This window comes from Thamnophis sirtalis, unplaced genomic scaffold (assembly GCF_051295495.1).
Source record: "Thamnophis sirtalis isolate CommonGarterSnake01/CBP01778 unplaced genomic scaffold, rThaSir2_p1.2 scaffold_3, whole genome shotgun sequence".
Classification (NCBI taxonomy): domain Eukaryota; kingdom Metazoa; phylum Chordata; class Lepidosauria; order Squamata; family Natricidae; genus Thamnophis; species Thamnophis sirtalis.
Window position 1 is genome coordinate 12,729,457 of NW_028261383.1, and position 26,263 is coordinate 12,755,719.

Sequence of the window (26,263 nt, forward strand, 5' to 3'; positions counted from 1 at the left end):
ATCTTCAGTGCAAGGGGAGGGAGGGGGCAGAGGAGGGGCTTCTTGAGGGTCCTTCTTGAGGGTCACGGATGGAGAGGGGGCTTCTCTCCCCTCCATCATCCCATCTGGGAATCCCTCCCTCCGGATGCTGAAGGGAAAACCTGGACTCTCTGGAGGACATAAGGATCCATTTCCACTTGTCTCTGGGGGCCAACATGGACTTGAGTTGGGTTTGTGTATCTGAGGGGGGGGTATTGATAGGTGTTATATAACTTGTGGGGGCAGATTCTCACCCACCTCAGAAGCCTCTGCCATCCCTGCCCCTCCCCTCCAGTAACTCTGGAGATCCCACCCGGCTGATCCCCCTCTTGAGGCTGCTCCTCCTGCTCCTTCCCTGGGCTCAGCTTTGCTGGACGGTGGGCTCCCTCCCAGACTGACCCTGCCTGCTTTCTCTCTCCTCTTGGCAGCACCAGTGGACAATCCCAGCAGGAGGAGAGAGGAGTGGACAGTCCCAGCATGAAGAGAAAGGAGAGGAGTGGACAGTCCCAGCAGGAGAGAGGAGAGGCGATCGGCCTCACTTCTGAATTAGGCCGGACTCTCAGGCAGTGTTCCCTCTAAGGTGCGCGCCTGCGCGGCCGCACACATAATATGGAAACACCGCGCAGCAGTTTCCAAGTGCCGCGCATGATTTTCAATGTTACACTTCCTGTTAGATGAGAGGCCACTCTCCGCTCCCGGCGCTAACTTTTGTGCTCCTGGGCTTTCTTTGCACAATGGTTGGAGTCCCTGCCGATTCTGCTCCAAGCTGCGGAACATCCAGGCTGATTTCTGTCACAGAAGTTATACCTCTCCACTTTCGGGGCGGAGGCAGGGAAAGTTTTGCTCTGTGGTTGGTTGTGCAGCCGGACTTAGGTGGCGGGGAGAGAAAGCGGGCGTCTTCCGCCCTCTCTTGCTCACACTTGCCGGTTCCCAGGACAATCTAGAGCCAGCAGATCTAGACAATCTAGAGCCAGCAGGGAACGAGCGACGGCTGTTGGCTCCCATTTGGATTGGATTGCGCCCACCCCCTCCTGGAAGAGGCTTCACTTGACTGAAGTGGGGAAGCTAATTAACCCCCAACTGCCGCTTTGGGGGCGTTCCAGCTGGCTTTTGGGGCACAGTGGTATGGGGCACCAGGCAGAGAAGGCGCCTCTGTTCCTGTTCCTGTTCCTCTTGGTGTTGGCGGGTGAATGTTCCTGTTCCTCTTGGTGTTGGCGGATGAATCTTGGGGAGGGAGGAGGAAAAGTGGCTGTAGAAAGGATAATGAACTGAGGCGGAGGGGGAGATTTTAGTGGGTGTGAGATCATGCTTTTTGCAAGACGGAGGGTGACGGTCTGGAGCCCTCAATAAAGTAGTAAACAATAAACACCCCCTGCCCCCTCCCTCCTTAGCAATGAATTAAAAACATTTATCTTGAGTTTTCACATTTCAGTAAAACGGTAAAGAAAATGGGTATTTGCAACGGCTCCTTTAAGAGGTGCATGTAATGATTGTGAACTTTCCAGTTGAAAGATTTTTAGGAGAGGGGGAGGGAATGTTATCTTTTTTGTTCCTGTTGTGTTTTGGGGAATGTCTCCCCCAGTATGGAATACTCAGTTTTTGCGCACAACATGCAAAATGCTAATTACTATCCATTACTTAAATGTCTTTAAAAAGCATAATCACTTACCCTATTTATTTGCCAAATGCAAATAGTTGCAAGATATACTGAGTGTCAAGAAAAATATTGAAATTAGGAGATACAAGCAACAATAATAGCTTTAGAATAATTGGTCATCCTCTGCTAAACCTAGCAGATATAAATATGAACTGTTATTCATAAATACTAGGAAAATGTCCTTTCATGAAAAATTACTTTTTCAGTTAACTCTGCCTGGCATTAGTTGGGGGAACAGAAATATTAGTTGGCCAATTCTTAAAGAGAGCACCACAAAGAACTTAAAAGATTTTTAAGAGAGCTGGGTTTTTCATTTATATTATATGTATGAACAGAATTAACACAAATTGCAGATACCAATCAAAAATAAAGGAAAAAAGGATGAAATAATGCTCATTTTTAAAAACTCAATGAAAATAAAAACAATATACCAAGAAGGTGGCATATTGGTTGTGATTTGATCTCTTCGGGGGATCCCAGGGATCCCCTATACAAGTATTTTAATATTGCAGACTTGCAGTATTATAAGTCATACTGATATTATAGAACACTTTAATTAAGCGGGTCCCTTGAATAAACATAACTGAGTTTCAAATAACACTGATTTCGTTGTTGTCTTAGGTGACATCTGTGAAAAAAATTCAGGTGCTCAGGCATGAAAATGTACTGCTCAAACACTATACTTTTCCTCTCACACTGAAAAAAAATTAGAGCGAACATTGGTCTCAGGAGGAGCCATTCAGGGCCTTCCAGCATACAGGAACCAGGATATATTTTGGGTCCTTAATGATTGCTTTTATCTTTGAACCATTGTTATTTTCATTGAGGAATAGAAGAAGAAAGAAAATCTTATGTGTTTATAATTGTGGAATCAAAAGGATTCAAATTGGTAGATATTTTATTTTTTATTTATTTGCATCAACCAAAAGTATGGAAGATATCTAACACACCTTCCTCCTCCTATTTTCCCCACAATGACAACAACCCTGTGAGGTGATCTGGGCTGAGAGGGAGTGACTGGCCCAAGGTCACCCAGTTGGCTTAAGTGGCTGAGGCAGGACTTGGACTCACAGTCGCTTTCTAGCTTAGTGCCTTCACCACTAGACCAGACCACTGTTCCATCTAAGGTGCGCGGCTGCGCGGCCGCACACGTGGAAAGAAACCCCCATGCAGCAGTTTCTAACTGCCGCGCAGAGATTTCTGTAAAGCAAACGTGGGGAAGTCCTTTGCAGGCAGCTACAACTGGCCACCTGCAAAGGACCTCCCCAGACTTGTTTTGAAGAGCATGGCTCTTCAAAGGGGGATTCCTTCCTGCGAGATGCCGTCCAGAAAATGCGGGGAGCGGCAGCGGAGACCCGGGGCTGCTTCTGCTGCATCCGCTGGACTGTGGGGCTGGGAAGGGGGCGGGAAGAGCAGCAGGGCTGGCGGTGGCAGGCTGGTTCACCTCCTCCTCCTCCAACAGCACTGCCGGATTTCTGCCCAACACTGCGGGGGCGCCAGCGGGAGCTTTGGCGGCTTCACCTCAGCTGCAGCGCTGCACAGCAAATGTGTTGGTGGTGTTGTTGGAGGAGGAGGAGGCGGCAGCAATAGGAATAGGAATAGGAATAAGTTTATTTATAGGCCGCCCTTTTCCCTGAGGGGACTCAGGGCGGCTAACAACTTATAGGGAGGGGATACAAACAGTAACATATAACATAACACATAATTAAAAAATAAACAACATTCATTCAACATTCGGGTGGGGGCGGATCAAATCTTTACCCCCAGGCCTGGCGGGATAGCCAGCTCTTGAGGGCTGCACGGAAGGTCTGAAGGGTGGTGAGGGTACGAATCTCCACGGGGAGATCGTTCCAGAGGGTCTGAGCTGCCACTGAAAAGGCTCTCCTCCGCGTAGTGGCCAGCCAGCACTGGCTGGCAGATGGCACTCGGATGAGGCCTAATCTATGAGATCTAATCGGTCTCGAGGAGGTAATCGGCAGGAGGCGGTCTCTCAAGTACCCAGATCCACTACCATGAAGGGCTTTATATGTGGTAAGAAGCACCTTGAAGCGCACACGGAGATCAACAAGTAGCCAGCGCAGCTCGCGGAGGATAGGTGTTATGTGGGTGAACCGAGGTGCACCCACAATCACTCGCGCGGCCGCATTCTGGACTAGCTGAAGTTGCCGGATGCTCTTCAAGGGCAGCCCCATGTGGAGCACGTTGCAGTATTCCAGCCTAGAGGTCACGAGGGCGCGAGTGACTGTTGTGAGGGCCTCCCGATTCAGGTAGGGTCGCAACTGGCGCACCAGGCAAACCTGGGCGAATGCCCCCCTGGTCACAGCCGACAGGTGGTGATCAAAGGTCAGCTGTGGGTCCAGGAGGACTCCCAAGTTGCGAACCCTGTCTGAGGGGTGTAGAATTTGGCCCCCCAGCCTGAGTGGTGGAACGCTAACCAAATTATTGGGAGGGAAACACAACAGCCACTCGGTCTTTTCCGGGTTGAGTACAAGCTTGTTAGCCCGCATCCAGTCTCTAATGGCCTCAAGACCCCGGTTCATCACGTCCACCACTTCATTGCACCTGAGGACAGGACAAGAAGCAATGGAAACTTGTCAGAAGGAGACTCAAGCTGGAAATAAGGAGAAATCTGACAGTAAGAACAATTAAAATCAATGGAATCTTAATTCATTTGCTACAAGTTTTCAAAAGACTGGACGGCCATTTGTCTCAGATGATATAAAGACTCCTGCCTTGGACAAGGGGCTGGACTAGAAGACCTCCAGTGTCCCTTCTGATTCTATGATTTTAAAAACCACAAGCTTTTTACAGCTCGCTTGCAACTTTACCAAATTTAATTCAGCCATTTCCTTTTGTTATTTAATGGGTATTGCTAGTTCAATGCACATGCGCTCCACTTTTAAGATGCTGAAAAAATCCCCATGACCTGCAACAAAATTCATTCTTCCACTCTTATCTTGCCCTAACTTCTGATAGGTTCCTGAAATATAGATCTATAAAATTTAGTGAAAATATTTCTATCTATTTTAATACAGACTCGTAAAACAGATTGGGACAAATGACATTAGTACTCTGGGATAATAGCAGGTTTACTCTATTTGGATTTTCAGATAAAAGGTATCTTTTGTGCTAAGTTCTAACAATGTAGTTCTCTAATGTAACTATGAAACAGTCCAAATATATAATTCCCCTCAGGGAGGAATTCTGGGAGTTGAAGTCCACAAGTCTTAAAGCTGTCACGTTTGAAGACCCCTGGGGGTTTTTTCCCTAAAGGGTTAGGGGTGCAAAGGTCTTGTAACTTGACAGCTTTAAGACTTGCGTGTTTCAAATGCCAGAGTTTCTGAGCCAACATTTTGGTTGCTAAGCAGGAGCGTTGTTAAGTGATACTGATATTATATAACACTTTTAATTAAGCGGGTCCCTTGAATAAACATAACTTTGAGTTTCAAATAATACTGATTTTGTTGTTGTCTTAGGTGACATCTGTGAAAAAAAATCAGGTGCTCAGGCATGAAAATGTGCCGCTCAAACACTATACTTTTCTGCTCACACTGAAAAAAAAATAGAGGGAACATTGACTGGGACCAAAACAATTTGGCTGAGGGATTCAATCAAGATCAAGTGAAGTGGCCAATTCCATTCTACGCAGCCTTAGTAAGACCACACCTAGAGTACTGCATCCGGTTTTGGTCCCCACAATGTAAAAAAGATGTTGAGACTCTCAAAAGAGTGCAGAGGAGAACAAGAAAGTTAATTAGGGGACTGGAGGCTAAAACATACCATGAACGGTTGCAGGAACTGGGCATGGCTAATCTAGGGAAGAGAAGGACCAGGGGAGACATGATAGCAGCCTTCCAAGATTTGAGGGGCTGCCACAGAGAGGAGGGGGTCAAGCTATTTTCCAAAGCACCTGAAGGCCAGATAAGGAAAAACGGATGGAAACTTAAAAAGGAGAAATTCAATCTGGAAATAAGGAGAAATGTTTTGACAGTGAGAACAATCAACCCTTGGAACGGAAGTTGCCTTCGGAAGTTGTGGGAGCTTCATCACTGGTAAAATTCAAGAAAGAGATTGGACTGACATCTGTCAGAAATGGTGTAGCGTCTCCTGCTTGTGCGGGGAGGTTGGACTAGATGACCTACAAGGTCCCTTCCAACTCGGTTGATCTAATCTAATTAATTGATGAAGCCAAGATCAGAACCACATTTGCAGCAGGGATCTGTCTGAGCTTGGTTGGTCTCAAAAAAAGTTAAGTCGCATCAAAGCTGGCTAATATCTGGATGGGAGGCCACTAGGAGACCCCCCAGCATAGATTACATTGGGAAGTCAAAAAATCATCTCCAAAGAAGGCAACAGGGAACAGCTTCCTTGGAGCTGGCAAAAGGAGAAAAATGCCCCAGTATCTCCATGAAGGCAACTCCATCCAAGGTGGTTCAAAGGTGGTACCTTCTAGGGCAGCCCCATGTAGAGGACACTTGAGTAGTCCACCCGGGAGGGTTATATACATTTGACTAATATATCAATAAACTCTGGGCCTCCCTAAGGAAGGAGTCTGGAGAGGCAGGGGGTGCATATCTGGGTCAACCAGGGTCCTCCCCAGATGAGGCATGTGGGGGAGGGCTGTGCCTGAGAAAGAGGCCCCAGAATGCTTGGGAAGGGCAGCTCCCTCCCCTTCCTCTGATTTCCACAGGCAAAGGCTGTCCTGAGCGGCTTCAGTCCGTCTCCTGTTTGGCTCCTTTCCAAAATCCTGGCTCAGGAACCAGCCTCTCATTTGCCAGGGATTCTCCTGACCCACAAAGTCCAGATTCACACAGCGGATGCAACTGAGTCAGTCACGAACCTAAGAGATTCCTTTCTATAACCTCCTCACATTGGGTTACCTGCAACCTTGGTGAATTTTACCTTCTGGGACTTGTGTGTATTGTCTGTGGATCCCATTTGCATGAGATGCTGCATCATAAACCGACTAGTTGATTAAAACAGACAAAGGTTTTGCCTGCTGTGAACCCAGAGAGAAAAGGGAGGCTCATCCTGCAGACGGCCAGTTTCCAGGGACTCACCAGGAATTGACATTGGAGTCCCTAATGGCCCCGGCCTTCTTCAGGGGTAGAAATACAGACGGGTGAAAGGGAGGCAGAAGGTCCCTCGGTCAGCCAGAGCCTCTGTTGGGTTCTGCTTTCCCTGCAAGGGCAGCCAAGAAGTCAGGCTGGAAGGAGGGAAGAAGCTTTCAGCTGTTTATTTCTGCAGAAATAGAGAGTCTCCCCTTTGGGACAGAGGACCAAATCTAGCATGTGGTGTAAAACACGGCTCAGATATTCACACAGAAAGTTTGTTATTTACAAGAAATCTACGTGAATTCTTTCACAGGATTAGTGTTTGAATCTGGTCATTTACATTTGTCCTTTTGGGCACAAAATTACATTTGTTGTACTTAAGAGATTGAAATCTTCCTATCCTATCATTGTCAGGAATCGCCTGTCGCAGGTCTGTAGTTTGTCTGTCTGTCTGTCTGACAAAGAGAAAGGGAGCTTACACAATCCAGCAGCTAATTGGATCAGTTCCATCTTTCGCTGGCTTATTTCTACATGATTTGGTTCATTTCTGGCTGGCTTGGTGCTTAAAACAGTATTTGAGACCTTTTCTTCCTTCTGATTGGATGGTTTTTCCCTCCGCCCTTTGCTAATTGAGAGGAGAAACAGCAAAGCTGAAGGCCAGCAGGGGGCGCCATTCTCCAGCTCATTCGTGTTTCTGGAAATATTTTATATTTTTGAGCTATCAAGCTATCCCCTCCTCTTTCCCACAAACAGGGCCTAATTTCCACCCTGTACATGCTCTGTGGAAAGGTGACTGCAGAAGAAAGATGATTCAAGCCTTGAAAAGACCATTGCATGTTTCTCATACTTTGTTCATCATAGGAAATATAAAATCTACTGACTTTGGGAATCATAATAACTGTAATCGGAAGAGAGATTTATTATTTTAGTCCAAGGAGCCTCCAGAAGAGCCGGCAAAGGAGAGAGCAGCCATCTTAGTTTATTGTGGGAAAAGAGAAGAGTTTGGAGCTTCCTAAAGATTTATGGCTTCCCCAGAGAAGAAAAGGAAACAGGGAATTCATATATTATATTTGATACCTCTGGCATTTTCCCCTAGAAAGAAATATCTTTGCCTTGAAGATGTCACAAAAAAGCCTTTGTGCATTTTTATCCAGAGCGAAGATCATTTGAGGTGAAAGACAGAATCATAGGACTGGAAAGGACCTCAGAGGTCTCCTAGTCCACCCCTCAGATCCAGGCAGGAGACCTAATACCATCCCACTCTGACAGTTCTCCAGTCTGTTTTTGGAAACTTCCAGTGAAGGAGCACTCAGAATTCCAGGATGTCAGTTATTCCACTGAGTAATTGTTCTCATGGTTAGAAAATTTCTCCTTACTTCTAGGTTGGATCTCTCTTTAACAAGCTTCCACCAGTGGCTTCCATGTCCTGCTGCCTGGGGCTTTGGGGAAGAGCTGAATCCCTTCTTCTCCGGGACAAACCCCCAAGTGCTGGAAGTCAGTTATCCCGACACACACAACCCCCCTCCCCGCATTTCTTCTCTTCTGTCGGCCTGGCATACCGAGCTCTCTCCATGGTCCTCCATACCCTTCAACCTTCCTTTAGCGTCTTCGTTGCTCCTCTCTGCTCTCTTTCCAGGGTCTCAGCATCTCTTTTGAATCCTGGAGACCAGAAGTGGAGCCAACACTCCAAGGGTGGCCTCACTTCTGCAGGATAAACCGGAATGATCATTTCTCGGCTTCTCTTGATCTTCTCCCTCTGTTGATGCAGCCCAAGACTTCGCTGTCTTTTTTGGCATCTCCACCTGATCTCCCACTGCGAGGGGCTGTGCGGGGTCTCCCCTCCCCCTCGGGTGCACCCCTCACCCCAGATTCAGAGAATCCTCCTGCTTTTCTCAGCCCCCCTCCCAATTCCACCCCTGCCCCCCAAAAGGCGGAATGCCTGGATAGGGGATTTCCTAAAGCAACTTTCGCTTTCCTTTCCCCTCCTCTCTGGCCGGTTGCGCCTGGAGGTCTGCCTAGCAACAATGACAACTGAGGGATATCTTTTTTCTACTGGTTGAGCTTGCCCAATTGCCGGCTTGCTCGGGGTTGTTTCCTTGTTGGTGACCCGGGGCTTATCTTTCTCTGCCTGGGACTTCGGAAACCCTGAGCGCAGGCTGAGGATCGCAGCTAAGATGGCTCTGCGCTCTCTGTCCCTGCTGGTGGTGGTGGTGGTCACCCTGCGGGAGAGCTGCTTCGGTGAGTCCCTTTGGAGGGGGGGGCGTCGGGGCTTCCGGCCTCTTTTTCTACTGCTGGTTATTCCCAGACAGAGAATCCTGATTCGGTCCTCTTTCTAGTCCGCTCCCCTTCTCCCTCTGGCCACTCTCAGAAGGGACCCCAAGGCGTGGATGCAACTATTGCCTACCCCCCCCCCCCCACTTCCCCAGGAGAGCCCCTCTGGGAGCAGGACAAGGATGGCTCCTCCAGAGCTCAGTCCAGTCTACCTGGGTGCCCCCAAACTCAGTTCTTTCCCTCCCCCAAAGCGGAGATTGTCGGAAAGCCTCGTTTGCAGGTGATCAGGACAATTCACGGACCTCCTGGCTGCCTTCCCCTAACCTCTCCGCCTGGGTCGCCTCTCCTGCCTTTTGGGGGGCTTGGTGGCTCTTGGGGGCTTCTGGTACTGGGGGGACCCGGATTGTTTCTGGAATTGGTTCGGTGTTTTGTCCAACTCCGACACTGAACCCTTGAGATAAGGCTGCAGGAGAAGAGAGAGAAAGGCTCCTTTGAATAAGGTTTCTAAAGATTGGCCTTTATTATGTTCACTTTCTCCTCCGTCCTAAACCCCCAAATCCCCAGAGCTTTTCTCTAGGACAGGCAGGGATGTTTCCACCCAAAATCCTCCTTTTTCCATTTCAGGAGCTCTCAGCATGGGTCAGTTTGCAGAATCCAAAATATTTAAAATGTCCTTATTATTCCTTAGGAATCAGGAAGGGGCCTTGGGGAGGTTCCTGGCTGTTTGCTCTGAGAATCTACCCTATGAATGGAGCAGCTTTTCAAAAGACAGAAAGAAAATCTGTCAGGATCTCAAGGATTAAAGAGGCTGGTTGGAGGCAGAAGAAGAGAAGAACCTCTGGATGGGGAGCATGAAATGAAGGGCTTGCTTGGAGACAGACAGGCCCAAACTGACATGAAGGGGTTTCTTGACTGTGAGGACGTCCAACCCGAGTTCCATTCAGACGTTTCTCCTCTCAGGCAGACTTCAGGCTTCCTCACTGCTCAGCCCCACAAGGGAAAGAAACAAGGGTTCTGGATCACGGAGAGTCCGATCCCCCCTCCTTCTGTTGGAGAAAAACTCCGATCCCTTTGGATCCTGAAATCTCCCCAGAGCAGGAAGTGGATCTGGGGCTCCCTTTCCCCAAAAGCTCTGAGAAGCCTCCGGGATTGTGGGGAGGAGCAGGAAGGGGGAGGCCCAGGCCTTTGCCTTGGACTGGGAAGGACTGGGAGGCCATACTGGAGAAAATGGGGAGTGGGACCACAGGCAGTCCTCTACTTAAAACAGTTCATTTAGTGACTGTTCAAAGTTGCAATGTCATTGAAAATAGTGACAGAATGACAGTTTTTCAGACTTACGAACATTTTAGCATCCTCATCATCACATTTGAGATTTGGATGCTTGGCAACTGATTCATACTTATGACGGTTGCAGTCTCCCCATATCACGTGACCCCCTTTTGCAACATTCTGACAAACAAAGTTAATGGAGAAGCCAGATTCACTTAAAAACCAGGATATTAATTTAACAACTGCAAGGATTCATTTAACAACTGTGGCAAGAAAATTTGTAAAATGGAGCAAAACTCACTTAACAAATGTCTCACTTAGCAACAAAACATGTGGGCTCAATGATGGTCATAAGCCGAGGACTCCCTGTGTTTACTTCTCTGGGCTTTGGAGGTCCTGCCCTTTTCCATGGAGACCCAGGTTCTGCCCAAATAAGTCCCATGAAGGATCCTGAAAATGATCTTTCAAATCTTTGGTGAAAGAATTTCTCACCTGAAGAGCTTTCAGAATGGAGACCAAAAAGGGGCCTTGGGGATTTTCCAGTTTAACAGATTTCCCAGCTGCATTTTATTCATTTTTATTTTCTTTTTATTCGTGTCACCTGGTTAGAAGTTGATGTTTTTCTGTTCACTGGGCAGCCTTAGAGTCTCTTCGCAGCTGAGCCCCCCACCCCCTATGGTTGGTCTCAGCAGGAACTCAAGCAGCCTCAGTGGGGACAGGGGGAGGGGGTGGAGGCAGGGTGGGGAGGCCCATGGATTTCTGGGAATGAGGGGAATTCTGGGAATTGAAGTCCAAATGGCTGAGTCTGAGAAACTCTGATTTAGGCCTTGAGAGTCTCTGATCCTGTGAAGGGTTGGAGAGCAGGATCCCAATCCCCTCCGGAGGAGGCTGAGGGGCATTTCTGCCTTTCTTTGGGCTGACAAAGTGCAGGATGAGCCCCAGAGGAGGACGAGGGTCAGAGCAGCTTCTGGGGAAAGTGAAGGGGGAGATTCAGAGGAAAAGCCTCCGTGAATGATGGTTCTGGGGCCCTAACTGGGTGGCTGAGATGGAGAAATCTTGGGATAATCCCAGTGAGATTCCCTGTGGAAGGAGGGGGAGCCCCTCGGAGTCCTGGGTTCAAGATTCCTGCTCAGATGGCTGAACTCTGGGAGGGGAGGGGGATTGTCCAGGGCGGTGGGAGAGGGACAGGAGGAAGATTTGGGAGGCTACGTGGCTTCATTGCTGCTCCCTTCTCTGCCCTTTTTGCCTCCCCATATTGAGGTTAGGGTGAGGGTTCACATTGGCCTCTGGTCTCACCCAGATTCCCCCTCTCCCATTTTATAACATCTGCAGCTTTTAACCAGCCACTTTGGCCCCCAGTGATGTCAATGGAAAGTTGGGGTGACCAGGTGGGGTTTCCTGCTGCTTTTGAGCTTCTGGGGGTGGAATCCCCTCTTTTACCTGCAAGGCCACTGCAGCCTCCTTGGGGCAGAGACTGAGCAATCCAAAAGGGGGTTTGAGGGAGGCCTTGCTGGAAGGGGGGAGGACACAATTGGGGCAGGTGAGGTTTGGGGGACCCGACCTTCCCCTCCTCTCTCACCCCCCACCTTCCCTGCCCTCCAATCCTTCAGGCCCCCCAGAAGCTTCTTTCCCTCTCAGTCACTCATTCTCCCTCCTGCCTCCTCTCCCCCCATCTCCCCCTCCCTATCCCCCCTTCCTCCTCCTCCCCCAGCTCTCTTCTTCTTCCTTCTTCCTCCGCAGAGCCTCAGATGGGAGCCTCCATGGGATCCGGGTCCTTGACTGAAGCCCCCTAACTCTCCTCTTCTGGCTCCCTTCCAGGCGCCTCCTCCCACTCCCTGAAGTATTTCCACACCTCCATCTCGGACCCCAGTCAGGGGCAGCAGCCCCACTTTGTCCTTGTGGGGTACGTGGATGATCAGGTCTTCGTTCACTACGACAGCCACAGCCGGACAATGAAGCCTCGAGTCTCCTGGATGGAGAAGGTGGGGAAGGAGGATCCCCAATACTGGGACAGAAACACCCAGAGAGCACGTGGCGCTGAGGAGGGGGTCAGAGGAGACCTGGAGACTCTGAGGAGTCGCTACAATCAGAGTGAAGGTGAGTGATGGGTCTGGTGGCTCCTCCGGCCCCATAATCCCCTCCCCAGGAACCAGAGGGGGGAGAAAGGGGGGTCCCTTCAAAGGGAAAGGCTCCTTCCACACCTTTTGAAAAGCCCTTTTTTATATGTTTATTCTTTTCTTTGATAAATATAAGATTGTCCTTGTCTCCATTGCTGACGATTTCTGCCAATTGCAGTTAATGGAAACGTGTTTAAATTTCTCCTTCTCTCTTTCTGGATGTTGATATAAACTGAGGTAAAAAGGGACCGAAATCTCCCCTCCCCCCATGACAGTTGGAGGGTCCTGGGTGGATCTCCTGTTGTGGGGGAGGAAGGGGATCACAGGCCCCTCCCCCTCCCTGAAAAAAGGGCAGGTGGATCCTAAGGAGATCCTGGGGGAAGCAGATCCTCCTCCTTCTCTCTGTTTCCACCCCAGAGAAATGAGGGATCTGGTGCAGACCCACCTGGGGAGACTAGATCCCTTTCCTTCTCCCCCTTTTTGGGGGGCAATGAGGGGGGCCCAAATGCCAGGAGCTTCTCCTCATCCTCCAGTTGGAAGGAGAGGCCGGGAGGCCCAAATGGGGTGGGGGCTCTTGGAGGGGGGATCAGAGGTCCAGGATCCTCCCGATGGTCTCGAGGGGGAAAGAGAGGAGAGGGAGAAGCCTCCATTTGGGGCCCTTCCTGAGTCCCTCAGAGCCTTCCTGGCTTCCCCTCCTTGGTCCCTCAGGCTGAACTCCTGCCCTGCCCTCTTGGAGGGGCTGCCCTGGATGGGGGGGGCTCTTTCTTCAGCATAGCCCCCCTTCTTCTGCCACCTTTGGGGGGGAGAAGATTCGCCTCCAAGGAACCTCATTTTGGAAAAGTGATGGAAGGAAAAAGGCTCCTTTTGGCTTAGGAAAACCTTCTCCACAAACATCCCCCATTTCCCCTCCTTTCCTCCCAAGAGCTCTGCCAGTCCTGCCCCTGATCCCCCAGGATCCCCCCAGATCCCTCCAGGCCCCCTGCTGGCCTCCCAGGGGATCAGGGCTGGGCCCAGAGGGCTCCCCCTGGTGGAGGAAGGAGGAAGGAGAGCAGCCGGAGGGGAGGGGAGCCTCCTTTCCAGGCTAAAGAGCCCCCAAGGTCCCAACCTTCCCTCCAAGGGAGGCTGCTTCCCCCCTCCCATCGCCTGGGTTGCCTCCTCTGGACCTTCCCCGGCTCCCTCCTCTCCTTTTGGAGGCCTTTGGACCACAACTGCTCCCAATACTCCAGATGTGGTTGCTCTGCCTTGATTCATGTAGAGGCTGTGTGACATTTGCCTCTCCTGTCTTTTCAATACTGTTTTAATGATCCCTGATGTCCTGTCAGCCTTTTCAATTTTCTGTCTGATTTTTACTAAAACCTTTCAACAAAAAGATAAAAACTAATGGAAAGTAACATAAGGAAAGGAGAGAGAGAAAAGTTTATAACTTCACAGCAGTTATAAACATAAATATATTTTAGCCTCTCTAAAGCCTCCTTTCTTAAGCTTTTGACCCTGGAGGATCCCTTGAACTATTTTTCAGATGTCAGGAAACCCCCTGAACATCCAGGCTCAGAGATGGGCCAGAATTGTTTCATGCGGAGACCTGTAGAGATGCATTAATGGTGTTCTTACACTAAACATCACAAACGCAACTTACCTTTTCAATTTGATCCCTGTGCTTTCTTTTTGCTGCACAAATATTCAATTCTGTGCCAAACCTGAGATAAGAACACATTTCATCTTCAAGGGAAAGAAGACAATTTCTGTCTTAGCTTTTGATGCTTCTGAAATGACAGAATTTGTTCTCAGAAGTTCAAAACTGCAGCCAAATATTTAGTGCTTTCCTGTGAATGGCAGGAGATTCTTCTTGGACAGAAATCCAGAACTGTTTTTCCCATGGGGAGATCAGGGAATGTCCTCTCGAGGGAAGGATCAGACTGGATCTCCCGAGGATCTTCCTCTTCCTCCAAAGGGAAGTTCTCTGGCTGAGCAGAAGATGCAGAGAAAGGATCCCCTCACCTGTCATTCCTGGGTGTGGAGAGGAAAGGAGAGGACTGGTCAGTTTAGTTCAACTCTACTTCCAGGTGGTTTTCCCTTAGATTCGAGGGTCCCTGGCGTCCTTCCTCCCTCTCAAGCCCACACAGGAGTAGAAACAATTCAGGATTTCCTTTTGGTTTCCTTTTAAATCCAAGAATCACTTCACTTGAAGTTGAACTATCTTCTCCAGGGCCTTCCAGAGCCTGTAAGCTTCAAACTTCATTTCAAAGGTCAATAACCCTTTGGGTCTCCAGATCAGACTGGGCCACTTGCTGCTGTTGCTGAGGGAAATATTCCTTTGGGGCCCTTCAGGCTTCATTCCCACATTACACTAAACCATGGTTTGTTTCTGGTTAGCCCAAAGTGGGAACCAGCCCTTGTGACTTGGTGCTATTTGTGAACACAGAGCATGATTTATGGTCACAGGGATCCCTGCAAGCTTTTTCCAGATCGAGCAGATCCTCTTTGAGGCACAAGATTCTCATTCCCTCTTTGCAGCTGCAGGTTCAGGCAACTCTTCCCTCTCTGGGATTCCTTCCTCCCCCCCACAAGAGTCTCCCCTGCAGAGATATGGCAGAAGGAAAGATGGAAGGGTCTCCGTCCTTCCGTTTCTTTGTGACTCCTTCTTTTCTCCATCTCCCTTGGGATCCTCTCCTCCCTTTTCCAGATTCCCTTTTCCTGGGGAGATTCAGGGGCTTCATCCTGGGGGGGAAATGCAGGGATGGTGGTCGAGGGAAGGGAAAAGGGCAATTACTGATGGGGACTTCTTTCCCTTGAATGCTTGGGAGGAAATGGGGGGGTCAGTGCCTGTGTCAAGGTCACTGCAGGGAGGGGGTCTCTATCTTCAGGACTCCCCAAACCATCCTCCTGTCTGTCTTTCAGGCCTTCACACATGGCAGGTGATATATGGCTGTGAGCTTCAGCGAGACAAGAGCAAAAGAGGGTTTATCCAGTATGGCTACGAAGGGAGGACCTTCATCACCTTCGACAAGGAGACCCCCACCTGGGTGGCTCCCATCCCCCAGGCCCAGATCACCCAGAGGAAATGGGATGCTATTCCAGGCGGGAATGAGAGAAGGAAGGCCTACCTGGAGGAGGAATGCATTGAGTGGCTGGAGAAGTACCTGTCCTACGGGAAGGAGACTCTGCTGAGGACAGGTGAGCATCTGGATGCAGGCTGGACTTTCCTCCTTTATGGCTGGATCTCCTGTACACATTCAGCCCCTTTGGGTCCCTTGTCTAGAGCCTGTATGCCATGGTGGGAATCCCCCTCCTCCTCTTCCAGCCCCTCTTGCATATAGACCCCCCCTCTCCCCTAGGTCTACCCCTCCCCCCTGGGGTCCTTCATCCCTCCAGGATCAGCTGGATGAGATTAGGATCAATGGGAGAATCCCCCCCCCCAAACTGATGATTGCCCACAGCCCCTCCCTGCCTGGGGAGGACCCTCTCTCTCTTCCATTGGCATCAACCTCTCTCTGCCCCCATCTTTCAGAGACAAACCTCTTTTGAGAGACAAAATCTCTTTTCCCAATTGATCCCTGTGAGATTCCCTTTGATCTCTCTTCCTCTTAAAATTGGGGTTGTGTCCCTTGAAAAGAGGCCTGGAGCAACCTCAGATTCAGGGGAGCAGGAGAGGAGGCAAAAAGTAGGGAGAATCTTCTGTGTGGTTGTTGTCTTGAAAGGGACCTTAAAAGACCATCTCCACTTTCCCTCCCTTGAAGGGAGCAGCCCAAGATCACTCAGAGTTCAAAGCAGCCAGAGAGGAATTTCCTTGGAGCCTCAATTTGCTTCCGGAGGTTTTTCAGGCTGAGTCCCTGGGAAGGACTCAAAATCAGGAGATCTTCCGGTTGAGCCTTTTCCAGATCTGGATAATTTCCTCAAACTCTTGGAGAGGCTGCAAGTGTGGAATGTGAATCTTTGGGTTAAAACTAAGTGGGGGGAGATTTTCCTGCCCCTCCAAGTTTCCCATCCACCTTCAGGGCTCTGGAGGGGCTCAGAGTTAATTCTGGGGTTGCCGTTTCTGCAGAGACCCCAAAGGTGACGGTGAGCAGCCAGACAGAGGTGGAGGATGGGATGGAGACGCACATCTGCCGCGTGGATGGCTTCTACCCCAGGGAGATCGATGCCTCCTGGAGGAGGGATGGGGAGGTTTGGCTGGAAGAGACCTTCCATGGGTCTGTGGCTCCCAATGCGGATGGGACCTACCACTACTGGATCAGCATCCGGATCGACCCCAAAGAGAGGAGCCGCTATCAGTGCCACGTGGAGCACGACGGCCTGCAGGAGCCTCTGGACTTGGAGCTGAAGGGTGAGAGGCTGCAGGGAGGGGAAGGCTGGGCTGAAAGAGCCGAGGTGGGGCAGTGGTTAAATGCAGCACTGCAGTCTATTTCAGCTGACTGCAGTTCTGCAGTTCGGCTGTTCAAATCTCACTGGCTCAGGGTTGACTCAGCCTTCCATCCTTCCGAGGTGGGTAAAATGAGGACCCAGATTGTTGTTGGGGGCAATATGCTGACTCTGTAAACCGCTTAGAGAGGGCTGAAAGCCCTATGAAGCGGTATATAAGTCTAACTGCTATTGCTATTGGGCTCTCTGGCAGGCTGGAGGGTGGTGGGAGAGAAATCTGACCCCAGCTGTGTCCAGATGTGAGCATAGCTGAGCTTTCATCCATTGGTCCTTCCAGTGTTTGAGGCAGGTGAAGCTGCAGGGACTTTGGGTGATGGAAAGGACAGAATCCCATCCCAATACTTGGCCGATCCTGATGAAATTCCCTATTTTACTTCAAATAATAAAATGCAAACACAGAAACTGAAGTAAAAAGCATACAGAGCTGCCCAATTCCACTCAGAGTCATGACTTATTGGGGCAGCCTATAAAAAGAACAAAAATGTTTTTGTTTAACAAATGTTTGTTTTATTGTGTTGGAGAAGTTTTTGTTTTGAAAACTGCTATGAGTCACAAGGTGGCAAAGGGCTGTTTTTGAGTGGAAAAGCCAAAGAGGAATTCAGTTGCCTTCATGCTGGGCTGGTGTGAGAAGAAGGCAGCATCCTGAGGACACGTCCTCTAACAACGGATAGCAAGGAGCCTTCATGTTACTTTGAGAAGGACCCAAAAATGAGCCCATGGAGTTTTTAATTTGGGGTATTTCCAGCTTTCACTTCTTTAGGTCTCTTCCCTGGTTGGGAAGATTGTTTGGGGTTCTCCTTCCATGATCTGCTCTTTCTCCCAATTCAGAACCATCCAATTCAAAATCCAACCTGGGGCTCATCATTGGCTGCGTTGTGGCTGCCCTTGTCCTGGCCTGTGTGATTGCTGGAATTGTGATATTCTTCAGTAAGTATCTTTTATGGGGAGGGGGGGTGATGGAAGGAAGATGGGGAGATTCCCCCCCAAGTCTTTCCCTTTGGGGAGCTTCTTCTGGGCTTCCTTCTGTCCTGTTTTCCCAGCCCTCTTGGGGAGCATCTGAGATCTCAGCCTCTTGCTGGGACTCCAGTTTCTATTCAGCTGAGTCTGAGATTCGGGCAGTCCTGTCTCCTTCTGAGTTGGGAAGAGGCATCCCAGTTTCTTTGTCCCTTTCAAAGGCTTTGGTCAGAGAGCAGCAGAGAAGGATTTCCATGGAAACCTCCCTCCCCTCCCAGCTGCTCCTTCTGCTTCCCCCAATTCCCCTCCATCCATCTCGGAGGCAGCAGGTCTCTCTTGGGGCAAATCAGGAGATTCATTTGTATTTTGAAGGTCTTTCTGTCTTGGTTGATGAGACTAAGTGACAGTGAAGCATCTGGAGTTCTTGCTCCTACAGAGGGAGAGTTTGGATGATCTCTGGTGGATTCTTTTGAGCTTTCACTGATTTTTATTCTTGCAGAAAAACGTCAAGATGACTACAAAGCAGCACCAAGTGAGTGATTTGTCCTCTTTCCATGTAATCTCCAACTTAGAGCAGGGACCAGGGACACCATTACTTGAGAGGGACGTGTGTATGTATGTGTCTTCCTCTTCATGCTAAGAATTAGGCTGAGGAAGATGGGCCCCCTTTTCATTACAGCCAGGCTATTAGTGGAAGTGGAGTCCTCTAGGAGAAACATCTGGAAGAAGGAACCTTTAAGAAGATGAGAAGACACAGGTGGTGGAAGGTCCCTCGGACTGAGGACATGCTCTGTTCCCCAAGTAGGCCAAGAGGAAAGGCTTGGCCAAGTGAGAGTCAGAAGCTCCATAAAATTAGGGATGAAAAGGGGGCATTTTGAGGCAAAAGGAGCTTTGGGGGATGCCGGCTGGATCTCCTCTTGGTCTCCTGTCCCAAAGGCTCACAACTGGTTACAAAAATAAACTTTGAATCCATCTGTATCTTTTTAGGCCAGCTCTGCCTTCTGGCTTTGTACGATAGAAATAATAAATTTTAATAATTCTTTCCAATGCCTTTTAAGCAAAGCAGTTTGATCCAAACTCTCTCCATGTTATTTGTGCATTTTTTATTGTGTGGGAGAGAGAAAGGGAGGGAGGCAGCTGGAGTCAGAAAGAGCTGAGCTTCCTATAAGGAGGGAGAGAGACAGACAGACAGACAGACATCCTCCCTCATCCCCTTTTTCTTTCTTTTCCAGCAAGTGACAAAGGATCCAGCAGTTCAGACCAGGGTAAGTTGGAGGGAGCAGCTGCATGAGCCATTCTCTCCCTTTGGAAGACTTTGGGGGGATGAAAAGAGGGAAAGGCCCCCCACTTTTTAAAGCCCCCCCCCCTAATTCATCCTCCCTGGGTTCCCTCTGGTGGAATAATAATTGGCTTATTATTTAAATATTATTTAAATTATTAAGTATTATTTAAACTTTGGCTTAGTGGTAAGGGCAACGGGTGAAACTTTGAGTTCTAGTCCTGCCTTAGGCATGAATGTCACAAAATCCACTTTCCTTACACTGGTTGATTCTGCAGAGGAGAAGAGGAAACTCTCCCTGTTGGATTCAGGCAGGGGAGGCAGCCCAGAGTCTGCATGGTGGAGCCTTGGCCCCCTTTGGAGGAAAGAGCCCTCCATTCTTTGAGGGGAAATGGGGAAACCACCAGTGAGGCCATCATCCCCAGTGGTTAGAAACTCCTCTGGTGGCATAGTTGAGACCTGGCTGACTCTGGATGGGGGGTTCTTCCATTCTCAGAGATGTGCCCAGAGGGGTTCAGGGTTTGGGATCCCAGCTGAGACCCTGGGCAGGATTGGTGGGGTTACAGGGGTCATCGGAGAATCTCTTCTGGCACTCAGGAGGCTCCCACTCTACAATTCTGGTGGTGATTTCCTCTTTCTGACTCTGGGCTCACCAGTTGGGATTGTTGCTACTGTACCAGCCTCCCTGATGCATGGCCAGCTCCCTGCCTCAGCTGCTGGGGGCATCTCAGGGTTGGCATGGAGTTGCCCAGGATTATGGTCCTGGGAGACCTCAATCTGCCATCCCTGGGTTTGGTCTCAGAAGCAGCCCAGGAGTTCATGGCTGTCATCCGGGCTCCAACTGGAGACAGAGGTCACACACTGGACACGATCTTCTTGTCTGACCAAAGGCAACAGGATCTGATGGGGGAATCTGGTTTTCATTTTAGTGTTTTAAATATTCTATGTGGCATTTTATTGAATTTTACTCTGAGCTGCCTACAGTCACCTGAATGAGATAGGTGGAGATGGGAGTTTAATTAATGAATCAATAAAAAGCTTTATGTCCTCTGAGAAGTTTGGGAAGCTGAAGAGGTTGAATGGTGAAAAGGGAGATTTCTCCTCCTCAGAGGATCCAGACATTCATTCATTCTGTGTCTTTCTCTCCAATCCAGGGAGCAACCAGAAGGTTTAGCAGCCCCCTTGCAGGTGAGTGGTCTCAGTGGGGGCCGTATGGGGTGAGAGGGAGGGGGCCTTTGGGGTCCAAGGACCAAGTGGGGGTGAAGATGCTTTGGGAATCCCTTTTCTCTCTCCTATTCACCTCAGACACTGGAAGGTAAGGAATTTGGGGGAGGGGGCTCGGGGGAGGGGTCTTCCTGCCCCCAAACTCTGATCCTCTGGCACCTCTCAGGCTCTGACTGTCTTGATCCAACTAACCCTTGGATACTTTCTCCCTCCTCTTTGCAGTGGAGACGCCCAGCATGTGGGGAGAGGAGAGAAGATGGGATCGGCCTCCTTCTGAATTAGGCCAGACTCTCATGCTGCATGAGAGAACCAGGAGAGATTCTGGGGTCTTTCATCACTGCTTTTATCACTGAATCAATAAACTTTTTCTATTATGATTGAGGAGCAGAGGAGAAAAGAATGTATTGTGTGTTACTAATTGTGGAATCAAAAGATTTCAAATTGGGTTTCATAGATAATAGTTTATCATAGATAAATAGGTTGCATAACCCCCTTAATGGGCTTTTGCTGATTAGTCTTAGTGGATAGAGGTTGGAGGCTAAAGATGAGGTTTTAGAGATGGGTTTATAGAGAATGGGGTGAGGAATCGGATGAAGAGTTTCTTGGCTTTACTTTAAGAAAGATTGATAAGTTGTTAATTTTCATTATATTTGTTGGGGATGAAGGTAGAGGTTACTTTTTGTTTTTTCCTTGTGTTAATTTTATCTGTTTAATGTGATCTTCGATGAAACTATTACTAAGAGAAGTGCGCGTTTTGAGATTTTTGCAGCTAAATTAGTTGATGTATTTTTAATTGATTGTTGCACAGTTATTTGACCATATATTTCATAACACAAAGTTTGACAATCCATATTTTGAGTGTAACATTTGACAGTGATTTTTTTTATAGATTGCCATTTATGCCTTTTCATGATTTAGAAAAACGGATGATGGAATCAATTGTCAGGCTGCTCTCTCCTTAACAATTGCACAACTTTTGTAAGTTTGCCAAAATTTGTTTGATTAAAATAAAGGATTTCTTTTCCTCTTACTTGATTGCTGTATCTTTGGGGAGGTTGGAATTAAGAGGGATTCTACCCTCCTTGTTGATCAGAGACCCCGATTCCAATTTCACTTTGAGTGATGGGAAGGGGGAGGAAGCAAAGCAGAATCCAGGAGGAGGAAGAACTGGGGGGGCTCCTGTGGGCTCCTTTGGGGAGGAGGCAGCCATTTTGCTCCTGTGTCCAGATGTTACTCCAGCATCACCAGTTGATCTTGTGTAAAATGGCTACCTGGTCTTGGCTTGGGGGTGGCAGCAACAGAGGCTGCCTCTCCCTCAGAGCCTCCTTTGCCTCCGGCTGTTGGCCAAGTGGCTGCTCTCGGAGCCTCACCCAGGGGCCCTTCGGGAGACAGGAGCTGAATGCCCAGCCAGAGCCCTCCTGGTCCCCCTGCAGAAGGGCAGCTTCTCCTGCTTCTGGGAGATCCTCTCTGGGCTCCTCAGCTGCCCAAGATGATGCAGTGGCCCAAGAGTGGGGAGACCCCTGATTGATGGGAAAGGTGTCCCCCATATTACAATGGTTGCTTTGGGGGCACGGAGGAGTGAAAAGGATGAGGGTCTGTCCTGGGGGAAATCTACTTACCTTCGCTACTGGATGGCAAATGTGAGCGTGCGCAGGGCCTTCCGCGGATGCACAGTATCCAAAACAAATATGATGGCGTCTGGGTGGGCGGAGCCTGATACTGAGTGCGCCTGCAAAGGTAAGTAGAACACCAAGTGGTGGTGGTGGGGAATCCGTTGTGCCACACAATTTGGATTAGCTGCTTTCTAGCCAATATAAATCGTGTGTCACAGGTGATCCTGGGAAATACCAGTTCGCCCGACCCGAGAACCTTTTTTTACTCCCAGTTCAGGTGAACCGGTCTGAACCGGTAGCATTTCCCCCCTGAGCCTGTCCTCCCCCTCCCTCAGGACTAGCCACCTTTGGAAGCTTACAAGGAAAACTTGGAAACATTTTGCAAGAATTCAGTGCATATTTCAGCCTCTTCTACGGATTCAAAACGTTTAGAAATGTATTAATTAGAATATGTGACCGACCAGCTCACATAAGCGGCTCTGTTTAGCCGACACAATAAAAATATCAATACAAGAACAAAAGACAATAAATATAATGCGCAAAAGAAAAATGAGCACAAGGATAAACCAGGCAGCCACAAATTCATTCAGTTTCATCTACAGGAAGTCCTCGACTTGCAACAGTTCATTTAGTGACCATTTGAAGTTACAACAGGATTCAAAAAAAGTGACTGATGACCATTTTCCACACTTGTGACCGTTGCAGCATTCCTGTGGTCGTGTGACCAACCTTTGGCCGCTTGGCAACTGGTTCATATTTATGACTGTTTCAGTGTCCTGGAGTCCCATAATCCCCTCTTGTGTCCTTTGGACAAGCAAAGTCAATGGGAAAGCCAGTTTCACTTAACAACCGTGTTACTAACAATTTGAGTGATTCATTTAACAACCATGGCAAGAAAGTCGTGAGCAAATGTTTCACTTAACAGCAGAAATGTTGGGCTTAATTCTGGTCATAAGTAGAGGACTCCCTGTACCAGGCTAGACACCAGGAGGCAGTGAGTTCAGCTGTGTGATTTTGGGCCAGTCTTCGTGTCTCCACAGGGTTGTTGTGAGGAAAACAGGAGAAGGAAAGAGCCTTATTTATGTCCTCCGCCCTGAGTTCTTCATGAAAAAGATAAAGGTGGGATGTGAACAGACAAACTCAGGGGCTTCACTCTCTCCCGATCTCAAGGACGCCTGAAAGAAACAAAAGGCCATCGTGGTTCAGCCTGATCTAACGTCCAAAGGAAATACTATCCCAGTGGGTTGGTGGTAGAGCCTTCATCATGTCCTTCCTTGAGGACTTTAAGGATTGCGGTTCAAGAATCAGAAAATTATAAGCAGACAACTAAAGAAAAAATAATAATTGTGTGAAAGTCTTCATTGCCTCTTTCCTGGGAACAATCCCCCCCCCACATACAAACATTTAATGACTTTGTCAAGATTGAATCGCTCTATTGCCTTCCAGCTTCTATCGCTATTCAACTGGCCAATTGTAGGAAGTTAAAACCCACCCCTCCTAGAAAAATGAAATATCCTGGGAAATATTAAAAAGCAGACTATTATATTTCCCTGGATCAGAAATGGAGAAACATTTCTTTAGGTAGGAAACAGACTCACTTTTAATAGCCCCCACCTTTCTCAAATGGCCATTAAAATGCCCAAACCAGTCTATTCTACATAACAAAGGTCTCCCCCTTCAGCTCCAGGGTGATAGGGTTAAGGAATGATAGTATTAGCCCTTTACCCATTTCACCACAGGGCTCTTGGGAAGAAGCAACACTCAACCAAACATGGACTCAAAGCACAACCTAGAGAGTTGCCCCTCTTCATTCATTCAGCCATCGTTCTACATTACAGTGGCGTCAAACCAATAGAAGTTGCAATTAGTTTTAGAAGTTCTGACTTTGCCTGCTGCCCTGCAGTCACGCAATCTGGGTGCTTGGCAACCATCGCATTTACAACAAACCCACCTCTGCATTTTACCCACCTTGGAAGGATGGAAGACTGAGTCAACCTTGAGCTGGTGAGATTCGAAATGCCAAATTACAGGCAGTCGGCAGTCAGCAGAAGTAGCCTGCAGTACTGCATTCTAACCACTGCGCCACCCCGGCTCTTTTAATTGCCCTACATATTTCTTGTGGCCTAATACTACAGTTTCCTTTTCAAGCTCTTATTCTCCTTGTGCTCCTGCTTTGAAAAGTAGGTGTGTTCATTGGTTTGTCATAGTTTGTAATGCAAAACATGAAGAACAGGCACAATACATTTAAAACTTAATTGTGTGCAATGAGTAATTAAAGGCACATTGTTGGGTTGTATGCTTTTCAAACAAAAGTTTTACATAAGGACACTCATGAAACTTTGGTTCTGTGGAAGACACCGTCCATAACAGGACTAAGTTGCATCAATTGGAATCTGTTAAGTTTTTATTGGAAACAAATAGCAAAGCACATTGTAAGAGCAACAATGCAATTTTTAACGTTTTGTGATGTACTATCAAAATGTGACATCACATTTTACAAATACATTGCTTAGCAACAGAAAATCCAGTCCCACTGGTTGGTGCAACCTGAGGACTCGGTTACACTGACGGTTCTAACCGTAATGATATCAGAAACAGAATGACAGAGTTAAAACACTGGTGCAGAAAAGAGAATTCAAACAGAGCTTATTGCGCTGTTGAGCTGTTTCAAAAATCACAGGTCTTCCACCCACTTTGGACAGTGATGGGCTTCAGGATCATCTACCCTCTCCTTGTTCTTTAGCTGTTGGCTTTGCTACCCGTTCGGGGCAAGAAGATTTAAGGGATGGCTTTGTCTTGCAACCCTCCATCGTTCTTGCTTATCTTCCTGCAGAAGTGGGGGAGAAAGGAGGTCAGCTGTCCATGGGCAGAAGCAACGGCTGGCCACCTCCCGGGCCCTGATCCGTGACCCCAAAGTTTTGGTGCTGGATGAAGCTGGATGAAGCCACGAGTGCCCTGGACCCCGAGAGCAAAGACTGGGGGGGGGGGGGACAGAGGGGTCCCGGACTGGATTATATCAGGAGCTCTGGAGAGATTAATCTGGATATTTCTGAGGTGACAGAGCAGGAAAACTGGGTTCATTCAACTGGAAGTGGCATAATTTCTTCCAAGTGTATGTCGTTGATAAATAGACTTTAAAATCTGGTGCCATCCCCTGATGTGATAAACTTAAGAGTTCTTAAATTATAAACTTTTTTATCAGTCTGTTTATTATCAGGGTTTATTATGATCTAGGCGCCTGATGGATCCGGAAGGATTTCAGAAGGAGCTTGGAGGGATACCTGATTCCTTTGCCCACAACCCGACAGAGGCCTTATTCGCAGCCTGGAATGTTGCAGCGGCTGAGGCTCTGGATCGGATTGCGCCTTTGCGGCCTCTCCGCGGCAGTGGATCCAGGAGGGCACCTTGGTTCACCGAGGAACTCCGGGCGATGAAGCGCCAAAAGAGACGCCTAGAGCAACGCTGGAGGGCTAGTAATTCCGAATCTGACCGAACACTATTAAGAGCCTTTATTAGGACTTATTTAGTGGCGACATGGGCGGCAAAATGTACATATTTTTCCACTCTTATTTCATCCACGGAATCCCGCCCAGCCACCCTGTTTAGGGTGACTCGCTCCCTCCTAAAGGGTGAGGAAGCGGGGGAACCCCTGCAGGGAAGAGCTGAGGAGTTTGTTCAGTTTCTGTCGGATAAAATCACTCAGATTTGGGCGGACCTGGACTCTACTTGGGCAGCACCAGCTGAGATGCCGAGGGAGGGTCTTAGTCAGATTTGTTGGGATGAGTTTGAGTTTGTCACCCCTGAGGAAGTGGACAAGGCCATGGGAGTGATGAGTGCCTCCACCTGTTTATTGGACCCGTGCCCCTCCTGGCTGGTCTTGACCAGCAGGGAGGTAACACGAGGCTGGCTCCAGATGATTACGAACGCATCTTTACAGGAGGGGTCTTTCCCGCAGCCACTTAAGGAAGGGGTGGTAAGGCCCTCCTTAAGAAGCCTTATCTGGACCCAGCTATTCTTAAGAACTATTTCCTTTTCTGGGAAAGGTTGTTGAGAAGGTGGTGGCGCTTCAACTTTGACGGACCTTGAATGAAGCAGATTATCTAGACTCCTTTCAGTCTGGCTTCAGGCTTGGATACAGCACAGAAACCGCTTTGGTTGCACTGACCGATGATCTCTGGCGGGCCAGGGATAGAGGACATTCCTCTATCCTGGTGCTTCTTGACCTCTCAGCGGCTTTCGATACCATAGACCATGGTATCCTTCTGCGATGGTTAGAGGAGGTGGGAGTGGGAGGCACCGTTCTACGGTGGTTCTCCTCTTACCTCTCTGACAGGTCGCAGTCGGTGTTGGTCGGGCAACAGTCGACCCCTAGGCCCCTTAAATATGGG

General features: G+C 48.7%; 2 protein-coding genes across 4 annotated transcripts in view; one reads left to right on the plus strand and one right to left on the minus strand.

Moving 5' to 3' along the window:
* LOC106552957 (major histocompatibility complex class I-related protein 1-like) overlaps positions 1-26,263 on the minus strand; it is a 554,120-nt gene that overhangs the window by 512,239 nt on the left and 15,618 nt on the right. The window lies entirely within an intron of this gene.
* On the plus strand, positions 8,817-21,292 carry LOC148047208 (BOLA class I histocompatibility antigen, alpha chain BL3-7-like). 2 transcript variants are annotated; one of them, XM_087711309.1, is made up of 9 exons: positions 8,817-8,967; positions 12,088-12,366; positions 15,285-15,560; positions 16,429-16,710; positions 17,634-17,732; positions 18,259-18,291; positions 18,992-19,024; positions 20,193-20,226; positions 20,485-21,292. In XM_087711309.1, the coding sequence occupies exons 1-8, from the start codon at positions 8,904-8,906 to the stop codon at positions 20,210-20,212; spliced, it is 1,086 nt and encodes a 361-aa protein (XP_087567435.1). In that variant the 5' UTR covers positions 8,817-8,903; the 3' UTR covers positions 20,213-20,226; positions 20,485-21,292. The 2 variants fall into 2 exon arrangements, with proteins under 2 accessions (XP_087567435.1, XP_087567436.1); XM_087711310.1 differs by lacking the exons at positions 18,992-19,024; positions 20,193-20,226; positions 20,485-21,292 and having other exon boundaries at positions 18,259-18,299.